The 14,969-nt window shown below is 40.7% G+C and overlaps 1 protein-coding gene across 1 annotated transcript; it reads right to left on the bottom strand.

The window, feature by feature from the left end:
• Nucleotides 1-13,425: 13,425 nt before the first annotated feature.
• On the bottom strand, nt 13,426-14,416 carry LOC122053707. The gene has a single exon (XM_042615697.1). The coding sequence runs from the start codon at nt 14,112-14,114 to the stop codon at nt 13,725-13,727; it is 390 nt and encodes a 129-aa protein (XP_042471631.1). The 5' UTR covers nt 14,115-14,416; the 3' UTR covers nt 13,426-13,724.
• Between the last annotated feature and the right edge of the window lie 553 nt (nt 14,417-14,969).

The following is a 14,969-nucleotide window of genomic DNA, read 5'->3' as shown; positions in this document are numbered from 1 at the left end:
CTGATTCATGTGATATAACCCTCTGTGCTGTTAGCTTTTGAGTTTGCAGGATTACATGCACCATTCCCAGCATAATTTCAAATTAAGTTCATAAGAGGAATACGACAAATGAACTTTCTGCTGTGATTCGCGGCGCGTGGTGCATTTGAAGCATCAACGGATACTGGTGAGATCTGGCTGCGATCCGCTTGACTCCTGGTGATTGGTTCGAGCTCAGAAGACACCAGTGAAGACTGTGATTTCATTGGTGTGAGTTCAGAGGACCAGGTAAGGAGGAAGAGGGATTGGCTGCAGCGATGATTTTGTGCAGATTTACCACTATCCGTGACAGCAGAGAATAGGGGCTTAAGAAGCAGAAAACAGCGAGAGTAAAGTAAGAAGCAAGCAAGAAAGTGAAAAAGTTCTGTTGATCGTTCTTGAGCTCTCGTGTGAAAAACTGCGATCTGTGAGTTCTTGTTTCCACTGATCCTCGCGTGGTTGTAAGCATTAGTTCATTCTTCTTTGCCACCGAGCTCTGTAAGTCTTGTGCTTTAACATATATATTTCTTGAGACTTTGTGGAGAGGTTACTCCACCGAGAAGGAGGATCTTTAGCCGGAATTTATCCGGGGTGCGATCTACCGAAGATCAAGGAGTCGTCCACCTTACGGACACACCAAGGAGTAGGGGCAAGTTATCCCCGAACCTCGTAAATCCGTGTGTTAGTGTGCTTGTTTCCTTTGTTTTAGTTTCCTAATTCCGCTGTGCTAACAAGTTTCTCTGTAGAAATCTTTGTTTAAGTTTTTAAGAGGCTATTCACCCTCCCTCTAGCCATCTAAGATCCTAACAAGTGGTATCAGAGTCTGGTGCTCTTCATCTGGACTAACATCCAAAGGGGCAAGAAGATGGCCATGAAGGAAGGATTCAGCACAAACAGACCACCCTTCTTCGATGGAGCAGATTTCCAGTACTGGAAGAGCCGCATGGAGTATTACCTCAAGACTGATATCTCCATGTGGTTCTCGGTCAAGGAAGGATTCACACCACCGAAGGACGAAGAAGGTAAGGAACTTGATTCATCAAGGTGGTCTACTGAACAAACTCGTAAAGGGCAAGCCGATGCCAAGGCTGTAGTCACCTTACAATGTGGGATTGCCAAGGACCAACTCGTCAAGGTAGGTCCATTCTCGAGTGCAAAAGATTTATGGAACAAGCTTATCGAGCTCCAAGAAGGAACTCGTGATTCTCGGATAGCCAAGAGGGACCTATTCTTGAATCAACTACAAAATCTCACCATGAAGGAAAACGAAACGGTAAGTGAACTACATGGGAGGTTCAAGGAAATCATCAATGGTCTACATTCCGTGGATGAATGCGTGGAGAATCACGATCTAGTAAGGTACGCTCTTAAATCCTTTCCAAGGAATGCCTTGTGGTCATCTATGGTAGATGCCTACAAGGTTTCCAAGGATCTTTCCATTGTAAAGCTAGATGAATTCTTTTGTGAAATGGAACTTCATGAACTTGCTAACAAAGGTCAAAAGGAGAAAGGTATAGCTTTGGTTGCAGGAGAAAAGAGCAAGGATGGGAGAAGAAAGAAAGGAAATAAGAAGGAGAAAGAGATTCTTTCATCTTCATCCTCCTCCGAGTCCGATGATGAAGGTGGATCATCATCAAGCGAGATGGCAAATTTTGTGAGGAGGATCATGAGAAGAAACAGGAGATACAAAGGTAAGACTGTAGATCAAAATATTGATAAGTTTAACGTTACTTGCTATGAGTGTAGCAAGAAAGGCCACTACCGGAGTGAGTGTCCAAAACTCAAGAAGGAGGAACGGGCCAAAAAGAAGGAGGAAAGAGCCAAGAAGAAGAAAGCTCTCAAGGCCACTTGGGATGAATCTTCCTCAAGCTCATCGGAGGAGGAAGAGAAGAAGGAGAAGAGTACTCGGCAATTGGCACTCATGGCAAGGGAGGAGTCCGAGTCCGAGAGTGATGACTCAAGCACTTCAGCCGCGGCTTCATCATCTTCGGATGATGAAGAGGTAACCTCTTCTCACTTAGAAAAATGTTATAAGACTATTACACATTTGTCTACCTTGCTTAAAAAATCAAAAACAGAAAATAAATCATTAAAAGAAGAAGTAGAGAACTTGAGAGCTCTTAGGGAAGATGAGGTTGATGACCTACATCTAGAGCTCCTTGAAGATGAGAACAAGGCCTTGAAGGGTGAGGTTGAGAAACTCAAGAAAATGCTTGAGAAATTCTCAACTAGCTCTAAGACCCTAGACATGATTCTAAATGCCCAAAGGGCGGTCTACAACAAGGCTGGATTAGGATACGAACCTAAGGAGTCTAGCTTTATTTCTTTAGTATCAAGAACCCAATTTCATAGATTGCATGTTTCTAGGGTTCATGAGACTAGGAAGAAGGTAACAAAGGCATGGGTGCCTAAGTCCTTCATTGTAGATGCATTAGGTCCCAAGATTTGGGTACCTAAAATATCTATCTTTCGTGTCTTGTAGGCATTGGTAAAGGGGGAGCGTCTATCAACTTGGTTTGTTGATAGTGGATGCTCCAAGCACATGACCGGGGACAAGTCACTATTTTCCACCATTCAAAATAAAAATAGAGGTAATGTGTCTTTTGGTAATAATGGTAGTCTTAAGGTTATAGGGGTTGGAGACATTCATATATCCGAATATCTCCAAATCAAGAATGTCCTTCTAGTCAAGGGGATGACTTTTAATCTCCTAAGTGTCAGTCAATTGTGTGATACGGGTTACACAATTGAGTTTCATTCGAGTCAATGTCTAGTCAAAAACATTGACACACTTGACACGGTACTAGTAGGCACAAGGGTAGATAACATTTATCAAGTTTCTTTTAAAAGTGCTACTAATGCTCTTGATAAGTGTTTCATGTCAAAAGAAGAAGAATCATGGCTTTGGCATAGGAGGTTGGCTCATGTGAACATGAAAAATATCCGGAAGCTGGTCAACAAAGGGTTAGTGCGAGGCTTACCAAGCATCAAGTACCAAAAGACCAAATTGTGTGATGCATGTCAGAAGGGTAAGCAAACTAAAGCGCCTCATAAAGGTAAAAGCGTTATAAGTACAACTACTGCCTTAGACTTATTACATATGGATTTGTTTGATTGCAGTAGTGTTATTTCATTAAATGGAAGTAGATACTGTTTAGTGATTATTAATGACTTTACTAGGTATACATGGACCTTCTTTTTGAAAACTAAGGATCAAACCATAGATATTTTTATTTCCTTTTGTAGAAGAACTGAAAATGAAAAATCAACAACAATTAAAACCATTAGAAGTGATCATGGTGGGGAATTTCAAAATCATAGGTTTTTAGAATTCTGTCAAGAAAAGGGATATAGGCATGAGTTCTCTACTCCAAGGACCCCACAACAAAATGGGGTTGTGGAGAGAAAGAACCGAGTCTTACAAGAGGCTGCACGAAGTATGCTCAATGAGTACTCACTACCGAGTTACTTATGGGCTGAAGCTGTAAATACAGCTTGCTATGTGCAAAACCGAATCCTGATACATAGGTTTTTAGGAAAGACTCCCCATGAACTTTGGTTTGGAAAACCCCCTACAATTAAACATCTTAGGGTGTTTGGTTGTAAGGTGTTTATTTTGAACACCAAGGACCATCTTGGAAAATTTTCGGCCAAAGCTGATGAAGGGATACTGGTCGGGTACTCGCTCACCAGTAAAGCCTATCGAGTCTACAACAATAGGACTAAATTGATTGAAGAGTCCTCGGATGTAGCTTTTGAAGAAATCCCTAACTTAAATGATCAATCAAGGGATGTAGGAGAAATTCAACTTGAACTTAGAAGGCTAAGTTTGAATGATCGAAACATAGAAAGAGTCGAAGTTGACTCTGATGATGATGAACGAAGGCAACAAAGAACTCAATCTGATCCTTTGCCTGATATTGAGTCCTTGCCTGTGCCTAGTGAGACCATTTATGAGGCACCACTAACACCAAGACAATCTAGGATAGCCACTAGTCATCCCCAAGATCAAATTGTGGGAGACATCCAACAAGGGGTTAGGAGTAGGTCATTCTTTAGAAATGAGTCTAATGAAGTCGCATTGATTTCAGAGGTTGAACCAAAATTAGTTGATGAGGCATTGCGCGATCCTGATTGGATCATAGCTATGCAAGATGAGTTAGGTCAATTTGAAAGGAGCCAAGTGTGGGACTTAGTTCCTAGACCTAAGAAGACCACCATTATTGGAACTAAATGGGTCTTCAAAAATAAGTTAAATCAAAAGGGAGAAGTTGTAAGAAACAAGGCAAGACTTGTAGCCAAGGGCTATAGTCAAGTTGAAGGTCTCGATTATGATGAGACTTATGCTCCCGTGGCCCGATTAGAGTCCATTCGTTTGATGCTAGCTTTTGCTGCACATAGAGGTTTCAAGCTCTATCAAATGGATGTTAAATCTGCCTTCTTAAATGGCTTTATTAAAGAAGAAGTCTATGTTAAACAACCACCGGGGTTTGTGAATACCGAAGCTCCAAACCACGTGTACAAACTCAAGAAAGCACTTTATGGGCTTAAACAAGCACCACGAGCTTGGTACGAAAGGGTGTCAACATATTTGCTAGAAAAGGATTTTGTAAGAGGCCAAATAGACCCAACACTATTTCTGCGTAGAGATGGTGAAAATATTTTTGTAGCCCAAGTGTATGTCGATGACATAATTTGTGGCTCAAATAACAAGGGCTATTTGAATGAATTTATTTCTCACATGGAAAATGAGTTTGAGATGAGTCTAGTAGGAGAATTAACATTCTTCCTTGGACTTGAAATCAAACAAACTCGAGATGGAATTTATGTCCATCAGACGAAATACACTCAAGAGATGCTCAAAAAATTCAAAATGAGTGACTCTAAGGAAGTATCCACTCCAATGGCGACAAACACTCGTCTTGACAATGATGAGAGTGGGAAACCAGTTGATCTAACGCAATATAGAAGCATGATCGGTAGTCTTCTATATCTCACAGCTAGTCGACCGGACATACTTTTTGCTGTGGGCATGTGTGCTAGATATCAAGTTTGTGCCAAGGAATCTCATTTAACTGCAGTTAAGAGAATTCTAAGATATCTCAAGGGCACAATTAGAGTAGGACTGTGGTACCCTCGTACGGAGTCTTTTGATTTGATAGGCTATACCGATTCCGATTATGCTGGATGCAAATTGGATCGGAAAAGCACTAGTGGGGGTTGCCAATTTTTAGGTTCATCGTTGATTAGTTGGTCAAGTCGGAAGCAACATTGTGTTGCTCTCTCCACGACCGAGGCTGAATACATTGCCATGGGAGAGAGTGTATCACAATTGTTGTGGATGATTCACACTCTAGAAGATTATGGACTTTCATACAAAGGAGTGCAAGTGTTGTGTGACAACATTAGCACAATAAACCTAACGAAAAATCCAGTCCATCATTCAAGGACCAAACACATTGAAGTGCGTCATCACTTCATTAGAGATCACGTAGCTAGGGGAGACATTGCACTCACATATGTTGAGTCAAAGTCAAACCTAGCCGATATTTTCACCAAACCCCTTCCGGAAAATGAATTTAGTCATTTACGGAGGGAATTGGGAATGTGTTTGGCTCAATAAGTCATTTTGACCACATCATGATCAATAAGGACCATTAAAATGACAAGAGAAATTGGAAAATTAATTTGGGCAACTTGGGGACATCTCACACAAACTATAAGGTTTAACAAAATATTTTTGTTTGCTAGAAATGGGGTGAGATGCTAGGATCAACCAAATTATTCAAAATGTATCATGTATCCATTGAATAATTAGGTTGAAGAGACATAAATTGAGTATGGGGAAGGCCATTACATAATTCATGTGTATTTGGCTCCTAGATCTTACTCATATATTTCAACCAAGGAATCTTGGTTGGATCTGTGTCTAGAAATCATCTAATCTGGTTGATGTGTTGATTGATACCCTTGATTGATACCTTCCTGATTTTGATTGAAAATAGGACAAGTTGGTGAAGAAATTTGACATATTTTGACAAACTTGTAACTACTCATAGGAAGGATATATCGTGAACCGATAGCCTGAGTCAGATTTATTACCTTGGTTCATTATAAATCATAGTTTCAGCAAGCAAATAAAACAAACTTCTCTTTTGAAACTTTGAGATTCAACACATTTGTTATGAAGTGTCTGAAACTTTCGAGCCCTTGATAATTCAAAATCATTAGAGCTCATCATTAGGAAATATTCACTGGTATCACTGAATATAATCTGTGGGCTCTTCAGATCCTAGGTTCTGAACTTGAAAGTTGTTGAACCAAGTTTCAGAGCTGTCGATACGACTGAAGTCACTGATTATCAGACACTGATCGGTCCAGGGACCGATCAGGATGATATCTGATCGGTCTCTACGACCGATCAGGAGAGTTTGATCGGTCGGTGACCGATCGGATTCCACGCAGTAGCGATTCTGTCGACTTCCGATCGGTCCACGGACCGATCAGGCAACGATCAGAAGCGGAGAAAAGAAGCTCCTGATCGGTCCAGGGACCGATCAGGTGTATGCCGATCGGTCTCCACGATCGATCAAGAGACGAGTGCGATTCTCTGTCTGTGAGAGAGCTGAGAGAGCTGGGATCGGTCTGGGGACCGATCAGGACAGAGCCTAATCGGTCAGGATTTCTCCTGATCGAACAGCCGTCCGATCTTTTGATCTGTTCACCCCTTTTAACTTCCCCCAATCCTTCGTCCTCTCATTTCACGCCGAAAACCCTAGCCGAACCACTCCTCAGTCCCGACTCTTCTCTCCTTCTTCTCCGAAAACCTCAAATGGCGCCCAGGTAACTTCCTTTCTCCCCGAAATTTGTTCATTTTTGACATTTTAGTTTCTTTTCACAGTGTTTTTCTGTGTGTTGTCTTGGTTCTCTACTTTGTGGCTCCCGTGGACTCCCATTTGCCTCGACCGTGTCCTATTTTTGACCTATTTAGGAAGAAATCTGCCGGTGAGGGTACTTCTAAGTCTTCTGCCGAGAAATCCAAATCTTAGGCACCCTCCCGACCTCAACCTTCCTCATCTTCAAGATTCCCTAACCGCCAGTTTGAACAGGCGTTTCAACAGAGGACATTCAAGCTACTCCCATGTCGATCTGTGGATCGAAAATACATGGATGAATTTTGTCCCTCTGTATCCGAAACCTTAGCATATTACAAACTTGACTCGATAGTTTACCTAGAAAGGGACATCAACTATGACCTTGTATCTGAATTCTATAACAATCTTCATCAGAACAATGATGGTGTTTATAAAACCAGAGTAGCTAGAAGAACTATCGATTTCTCCATCGTAGAATTCTTTGGATATCTAGGCTACCGAATGTGTTCAGGAGATCTTTTTCCCATTTATCCTGATTTACCAGAATCATTACCTCCTCCACTTGATGTCTCACCTGATTCCATCTATGAGTACTTCTTCGGTCATCCTAGACCAGATGGACTGGATGAGTTGGATGTTGATTTTCCCACCTTTGCTGCCCTACGACTATCTGCCCCTGACTATATTCTTTTTAAGATAGTCACAAACTGTATTCTTCCAATCACATCCAAACCTCTTGCAGAGATCCGACCCTATCATTGTTTGATGCTTTATGGGTTACGTCGGCGTCTCGACTTTGACATTATGTCCAACATCTATTCTTCGATCATCTCCTATTCTCAGCCTAGCAGCTCCACTATTTATATGCCTTATGGGCATATAATTACAGATTGGCTCGAGACCCTTCAGATAGATGTGTCTAAGGGTAGGATAGTGAAGATGGTCAGACAGGATTGCCGGCTTGGGAAACGGGCATTTTCCAAGTCCGGTATCTTGGGACAGAATGGAGCTGTTCAATGGAAGGATGGGAGAGGTCTAGGAGAGTTACCACGGGCACTTCCTCGACAGGTTGTTGTTCCTCCTCCTGCTGCTGATGAGGCCGATCCTGATCTGCGCTGGCAGATCGCTGAGCTAGAGAGCCGCTTCGATCAGCACGATGAGCTGCTGGCTGCTGAGCTCCATGGACTGCGCGTTCGGATCGACCAACGCTATGATGATCTACGCAGTCAGCAGCTGGTGACGCAGCAGCTACTCTTGGGCTGGATGGCCAACTACCCACCTCCACAGCATTTCTCGGGCCATCCACCTTCAAGCTCCAGCATGCCGCCTCAGGGTTACGAGCCTCCCGCGGATGATGATGATGTTCCTCATGTTGAGGAAATTGATTGATACATTCTATGTGTTATTTTGCCTGTCTGTGTGTTGGATGATATTTGTTGGATATCGGTGTCTGACCTGGATACTTATGCTACTCATATATTTTTGCTATTCATTTGTCCATTTCTCGTTTTTCCTTATGCTGCAGTTCATATTAATATGTTGTTCCTATGCCATGACTTGATTGTATCTTATCTCTTTCTTACTGTAACAAAGTACACTTCGAGAGAACTCTAGGTGCATTAAAAAAAGACAGTATGGGTTAAGGGGGAGTCTTTTGAGTCTTATCATCCCATTCGCACCTTTTCGATGTTTGACAAAGGGGGAGAAATATCTAAGTTTAGAGATGTATGAAGGTTTGATTTTAGGGAAGAAGATAACGGGGAGGATCTTGATTCTCGTTATTGACTTTCTTACATCATGGTATATTCATCTTAGGGGGAGGATCTTGATTCCCCTAAAATTATGAAAATAAGAACATTTCTGATCTAAACTTAAATCGTGTTGTCAAACAACAAAAAGGGGGAGATTGTTGATACAGTCTGACCTGGCTGTTGTTTTGATGTTGACACTGATTTAAGTTTGTATCAGATGTTATTTGAACTCGGATTGATTACTGATCAAGGTTGATCGTGTGGAAGGGAAAAGTCCAAGTTGGAAACTTGGCACGCGAAGTCGGAGAGGGCTTGGTAGCTCGTTCTCCGGACTAGGTCAGAGAGGGCTCGGTAGCTCGTTCTCTGGACCTGACGAAGTCGGAGAGGGCTTGGTAGCTCGTTCTCCGGACTAGGTCAGAGAGGGCTCGGTAGCTCGTTCTCTGGACCTGACGAAGTCGGAGAGGGCTCGGAAGCTCGTTCTCCGGACTAGGTCAGAGAGGGCTCGGTAGCTCGTTCTCTGGACCTGACGAAGTCGGAGAGGGCTCGGTAGCTCGTTCTCCGGACTAGGTCAGAGAGGGCTCGGTAGCTCGTTCTCTGGACCTGACGTAGTCGGAGAGGGCTTGGTAGCTCGTTCTCCGGACTAGGTCAGAGAGGGCTCGGTAGCTCGTTCTCTGGACCTGACTGAGTCGGAGAGAGCTCGGTAGTTTGTTCTCCGAATTAGGTCAGAGAGGGATCTAAGTGGATATTCCATAGTGCATTGGATCGGTCGGCAGACCGATCCAGTGGTACATGAAAGCAGTGGATCGGTCGGCGCATCGATCCGGTGAAGTTTCTGATCGGTGCGTGGACGATCAGAAACACTGCGAGTGTAATCGATCGATGCGGTGACCGATCGAAACACTCGAGCCCATCGAGTGTAATCGATCGATCCAGACCGATCGGAAGATGCTATCGAAGAGAAGAAGGAAGGATCGGTCATGGAGACCGATCCAGCTGATCGGTCTCCACGACCGATCGGGAAGACCGATCAGACGTCTGATCGGTCCATGGATCGGTCTGGTGACCGATCCACACATAATCTGATTTGTTCAATGTTCTGCGATTCCTCCACTGCATCTGATTTGCCTGATTCATGTGATATAACCCTCTGTGCTGTTAGCTTTTGAGTTTGCAGGATTACATGCACCATTCCAAGCATAATTTCAAATTAAGTCCATAAGAGGAATACGACAAATGAACTTTCTGCTATGATTCGCGGCGCGTGGTGCATTTGAAGCATCAACGGATACTGGTGAGATCTGGCTGCGATCCGCTTGACTCCTGGTGATTGGTTCGAGCTCAGAAGACACCAGTGAAGACTGTGATTTCATTGGTGTGAGTTCAGAGGACCAGGTAAGGAGGAAGAGGGATTGGCTGCAGCGATGATTTTGTGCAGATTTACCACTATCCGTGACAGCAGAGAATAGGGGCTTAAGAAGCAGAAAACAGCGAGAGTAAAGTAAGAAGCAAGCAAGAAAGTGAAAAAGTTCTGTTGATCGTTCTTGAGCTCTAGTGTGAAAAACTACGATCTGTGAGTTCTTGTTTCCACTGATCCTCGCGTGGTTGTAAGCATTAGTTCATTCTTCTTTGCCACCGAGCTCTGTAAGTCTTGTGCTTTAACATATATATTTCTTGAGACTTTGTGGAGGGGTTACTCCACCGAGAAGGAGGATCTTTAGCCGGAATTTATCCGGGGTACGATCTACCGAAGATCAAGGAGTCGTCCACCTTACGGACACGCCGAGGAGTAGGGGCAAGTTATCCCCGAACCTCGTAAATCCGTGTGTTAGTGTGCTTGTTTCCTTTGTTTTAGTTTCCTAATTCCGCTGTGCTAACAAGTTTCTCTGTAGAAATCTTTGTTTAAGTTTTTAAGAGGCTATTCACCCTCCCTCTAGCCATCTAAGATCCTAACACCTTGGAGCTTGGTGGTGGTGGCCGAACCTCACATCTCTTGGAGTTTATGTGGTGGCCGAATCTTGCTTGGAGAAGAAGGTGGCTTAGGTGGATTCTCATCTCAGTAGATCGTTGCCCACATAACGTCCGGGATAAGAAGAGGAATACGGTAGAAGATCAAGAGGTTATTTGCTTACAAAGAAATGTATAACTAGTAATTGTTTTCCGCATCATACTAGTTTTCTTTGTATAGTTATTTTTGGAAATACCAAACACAAGAGGCATATAATTCTAGAGTTTTCGGATTTGTTTCGAAGTTGTGTTTTTTTTCTTTTATTTTTCAAATTTATGATTCGATTGTTCTTTTTGGTTAAACCTGGAGTTATTTAAGGAAATTAAATATTAGCTTTCCTTAAAAGGCTTTGTCTAGGCGGTGGTTGTTGCTCCCATATCTAAGAAGGCTATGTGCCTCGCTATGTAGTCCTGGAAGCCAATTTTGAAAATTAATATTTAATGGAATAAATAACATAGGTGGATTTGGATCAATAGTGTTAAGTTCCGCTTACGATCCAAATCTAAATCATCAAGAACAGATAAGTTAAATTTGGAATCAATGATGTTAAGTTCCGTCTGCGATTCCTAATTTAACTTCTAAAGAACACAATAGGTTATTTAAGGAAAGGTTCGACACTTGTACAAAAAAATTTTATACAGTGGAACCGGTACGTTTTCCTAGGACTAACCAACAATGTAGTCTTTAAAACAGGAAAATCAAAAATTGTGAGCTCAAGGTGGATGACCACTAAGGAGCATAGGAGGGCACTTGATGAGCAAAGGAGCATTGAGGACGATCAAAGGAGAGTTGATCATGAGGCTCTCATGGCCCATATACGAGCGATCGTGGCTAAATTCACCCAAACCCAGACACCACATGACTCAAGACCCATCAGACCGTAGTGATTAACTTTTTCTGAGTTTTGTTCAACTACAACATAGTTTTTTATTTATCATACATAAACCATGCAAAATATATTTATTTTATTTTAATATTCTAATCTACTCATTTCTTACTTTCATATTACTATATATTTTAGGAGTCCTGACCTATTGACATATTGATGATCATTATCATTTACTTATTTCTATCTATGTATCAAAATTAGTTTTACATATATATAATTTTTTTAGTTATATATAAATTTGATATAAATCTTCATATTTGACTTTATGTAGGATTCTATTACTATCTTATATATGGATGTATTCATAGAAAGTATTTATATATGGATATTTAGATAGTTTAGTTTTTTTTGTTATTGTGATTTGTTTAGATTTTGTTTGTTTTAGATGCTTGTGATTATTCGATATTTAAATACTTTCTAGTTTGTTTTCATAATTTAGTATATTTGTTTTTATGAATGTTAGTTCATTTGTGTTTGTAATATTATGAATTATAATAAGTATATGTATGGATTGTTAAAATGCATAAAATGTATTTTTATGTGTAGATTGTGTGAAATGTGATTGTACGAATGTAAATGTATATGAATGATAGTTATTATGAATATTAAACCAAACATAAATGTCAATGATAAAAAGTAAATTATAATAACAACATAAACTAACAAAAATATCAAAATTTTTATCAACTAAAACTCTATTTCTATCAATAAATATCAAGTAATCATCGATGGAAACAAAGTTTCTATTGGTAATATTTGCTACAGAAATTACATTTTTATAGTAAATTTTACCGACGAATCTTAAATTCTGTCGATAAAAGAGTTTCCAACGAATCAATTTCCGATAAATTATTTTTCATAGTGATTCCATCTCTAAACCACTTTATTAATATAATTACAACAGAATATTTCATCATAATCCTGATTTAACTTTATGGTTTTCATTTGTTTTTTATTTAAAGAGAAGTATATATCTTAGTTATTTAGTTAATTAAAAGGAGGAGGAGTTATTGTCTTTTACATTGCAAATTACAATACATATCATATCACATAGATACCTTGTGCCTCAAAATTAAGATACAAGCCTCAGTTACTAAGATTGTAAATGTGCATCGTTTTTTTTTTCCTTCTTTCAGAAAATCAATTATGAATACTAAGGAAAACAAAAATCCAGCAAACTATAAGTAAACGGCTTCTTATACACGCGAGGAGAACAACCACAGCGTTACCTCGGGAGCAGGGGCGGATCCAGAATTTTAAATTTAGAGGGGTCGTATGCTAAGTGACAAAAATAATTATCGTCAGAAATTTGTACACCCTTGAACAACCTCCGAATTCTCAATTTATCACTGAAATTGAGGTCAAAATTTACTTAGAAATCACCGTCCTAGGTTACCGTAGTTGACAAGACAACAATAACGAACAAGTTCAAATGTAGCTCCGACACGAAACAAGGGCCAACGACCCTTCTCAAGTTGCGATATTACTTCAAGATTTTGGTATCAAACTACCGATAGAAAATTTAGGTTGCGGACTTTCTAAATATGTAATCAATTTTGAATTCTGGCGATCGACGATGCTACAATTGACAATGAAGCAACAATAATGATTTTGGTGTGAATTGGAAAAGATCGAGATGTTTAGCCATAGAAGAGAAAATGCCTATATCATAAATTAGAAAAGATTTCTATATAGTAATAAACTAATAATATTATTACTAATAATATTTGTATATAATTAATGATCAGTAGTTTCCTTTTGTTAAATTTAATTTTTTTTCCAACATAATTCCTATCAAGTAAATTAAAAAAACACTCAAGAAAAATATTTTTCTCAAAAATTATATAGCATATTTAATAAGTATATCATCGATTATATTAAAATGTATTAAAAAGGAAGATTAATTTCATCACTCCTTCACCATTCTAATTATATCTATATACTATATATATATCCTAGTATATATAATATAACCATACATATATATATGCATATATAGGAAGGATTTACATATATATATACATATATAGGAAGGATTTATATGGAGACTTGGGGGGGCCGTGGCCCCCCCAAGCCCCCTTGTAAATCCGCCACTGCTCGGGAGATCTCGTTTTTAGATTTGACTATATATACCAGAATCAATCTATAGATTCTGTCGTTTATATAGTCTCAAGCTCGCACTTGATTCAGTGCCGGATGAAGCCGGCCATTGGAAGTTCATAGCACGGCGGCGCCGACAAGAATTCCCAGAAATTCTCCAACATCTGTGCGTCGAAGCCCCCGCCGAACACTTCGCTCGGAGCCACCAAACTGTTGCAGGGATCCACTGACTTCGACGTCGTCGTCGTCGACCCAGACAAAGCCAGCGGCGGTTCGGCGACAGAGGCGGCGGCGGAGAAGGAAGCGATGGCGTCGACGTCGGAGTCCCGGCCGGTGAGCTTCTGCACGAGGGCGCGGAAGGTAGCGGCGCTGGCGGTGACCCGCATGGGGTTTGAGATGTAGACGACCTTGACGGGCTTCTTCTTGGCGATCGACCGGACGAGGCACTTGCGATGGGCACTAAGTATTTCCTCCATGTGGCTGATCGAGAGGAGAAGGAAGGGAGTTGGGAGCTTTATAGAGGCTGAGGTTGTGCCGTCGTCGCCGGAGCTTTACAGAGGTTGCTGCTGCTGCTGCTGCTGCTGCTGCTTCCTGGAAGCAATATAATGAGAGAGATTAATATTGGAAGGAGATCAAACTATGAAAGCAAAGAAAAAAAAGGGCATTTTTGTCAAGGAGTGGACAAATCGAGAGATGTAGAACAATTAATGATTAATTGTTGCTGCGTGGCGTTGCGTAGCGCAGCGTGGCGTGACCTGCCTTCCAGGAAGATCAGTATAGCTTGGGGATGATGGCGCCATGGTCATCGGACCCGCCTTGACGTACTAAAAGGTGATCATATTAATTATTAATTAATTGGTTACTTTGAATTATTATTTCTTTATCACGTTCCAAATGCCGATTTTCTCAAGCATGTGCCAAGTGGCCTATTAATCAAGCTAGCTAAGTCGGTCTATTGAACCGGTCAAGTCAAAGTAGCTAGGTTCGGTTGGATGGTTGTTAGGCTAGTTATATTAAGCTCGATGAGCCATCTATTAGGCTAATATGAGCGTAAAATTAAACATGTAAAACTACTGGGTAAGTTAAACCGATGAAACTTGATGATTGTGGTATAGTAGTCAAATTGATTAAGCTAAATTAGCTTTGAATTGAAATAATCAAACGTGTGTCTTAGAACCATATACATTGAAAATATAATTACATTAGCTAGAATAATAAAAAAAAGGTAAACCTGTGTTGAAGAATTATTTAATTCTCTTTTTCATTTTCCTCTTAATTCCTTCCTATTCTTATCCATTCATTCTTTTATTACTACTGTTGCATCGTGAAAT

Source organism: Zingiber officinale, chromosome 3A (assembly GCF_018446385.1).
Source record: "Zingiber officinale cultivar Zhangliang chromosome 3A, Zo_v1.1, whole genome shotgun sequence".
Lineage (NCBI taxonomy): Eukaryota > Viridiplantae > Streptophyta > Magnoliopsida > Zingiberales > Zingiberaceae > Zingiber > Zingiber officinale.
Note: the sequence above shows the minus strand (reverse complement) of the source record. Positions and strands in the feature narration are given on the sequence as shown.

Coding starts and splice junctions, on each gene's coding strand:
- LOC122053707 (XM_042615697.1), bottom strand. CDS start 14,114: ATGGAGGAAATACTTAGTGCCCATCGCAAGTGCCTCGTCCGGTCGATC.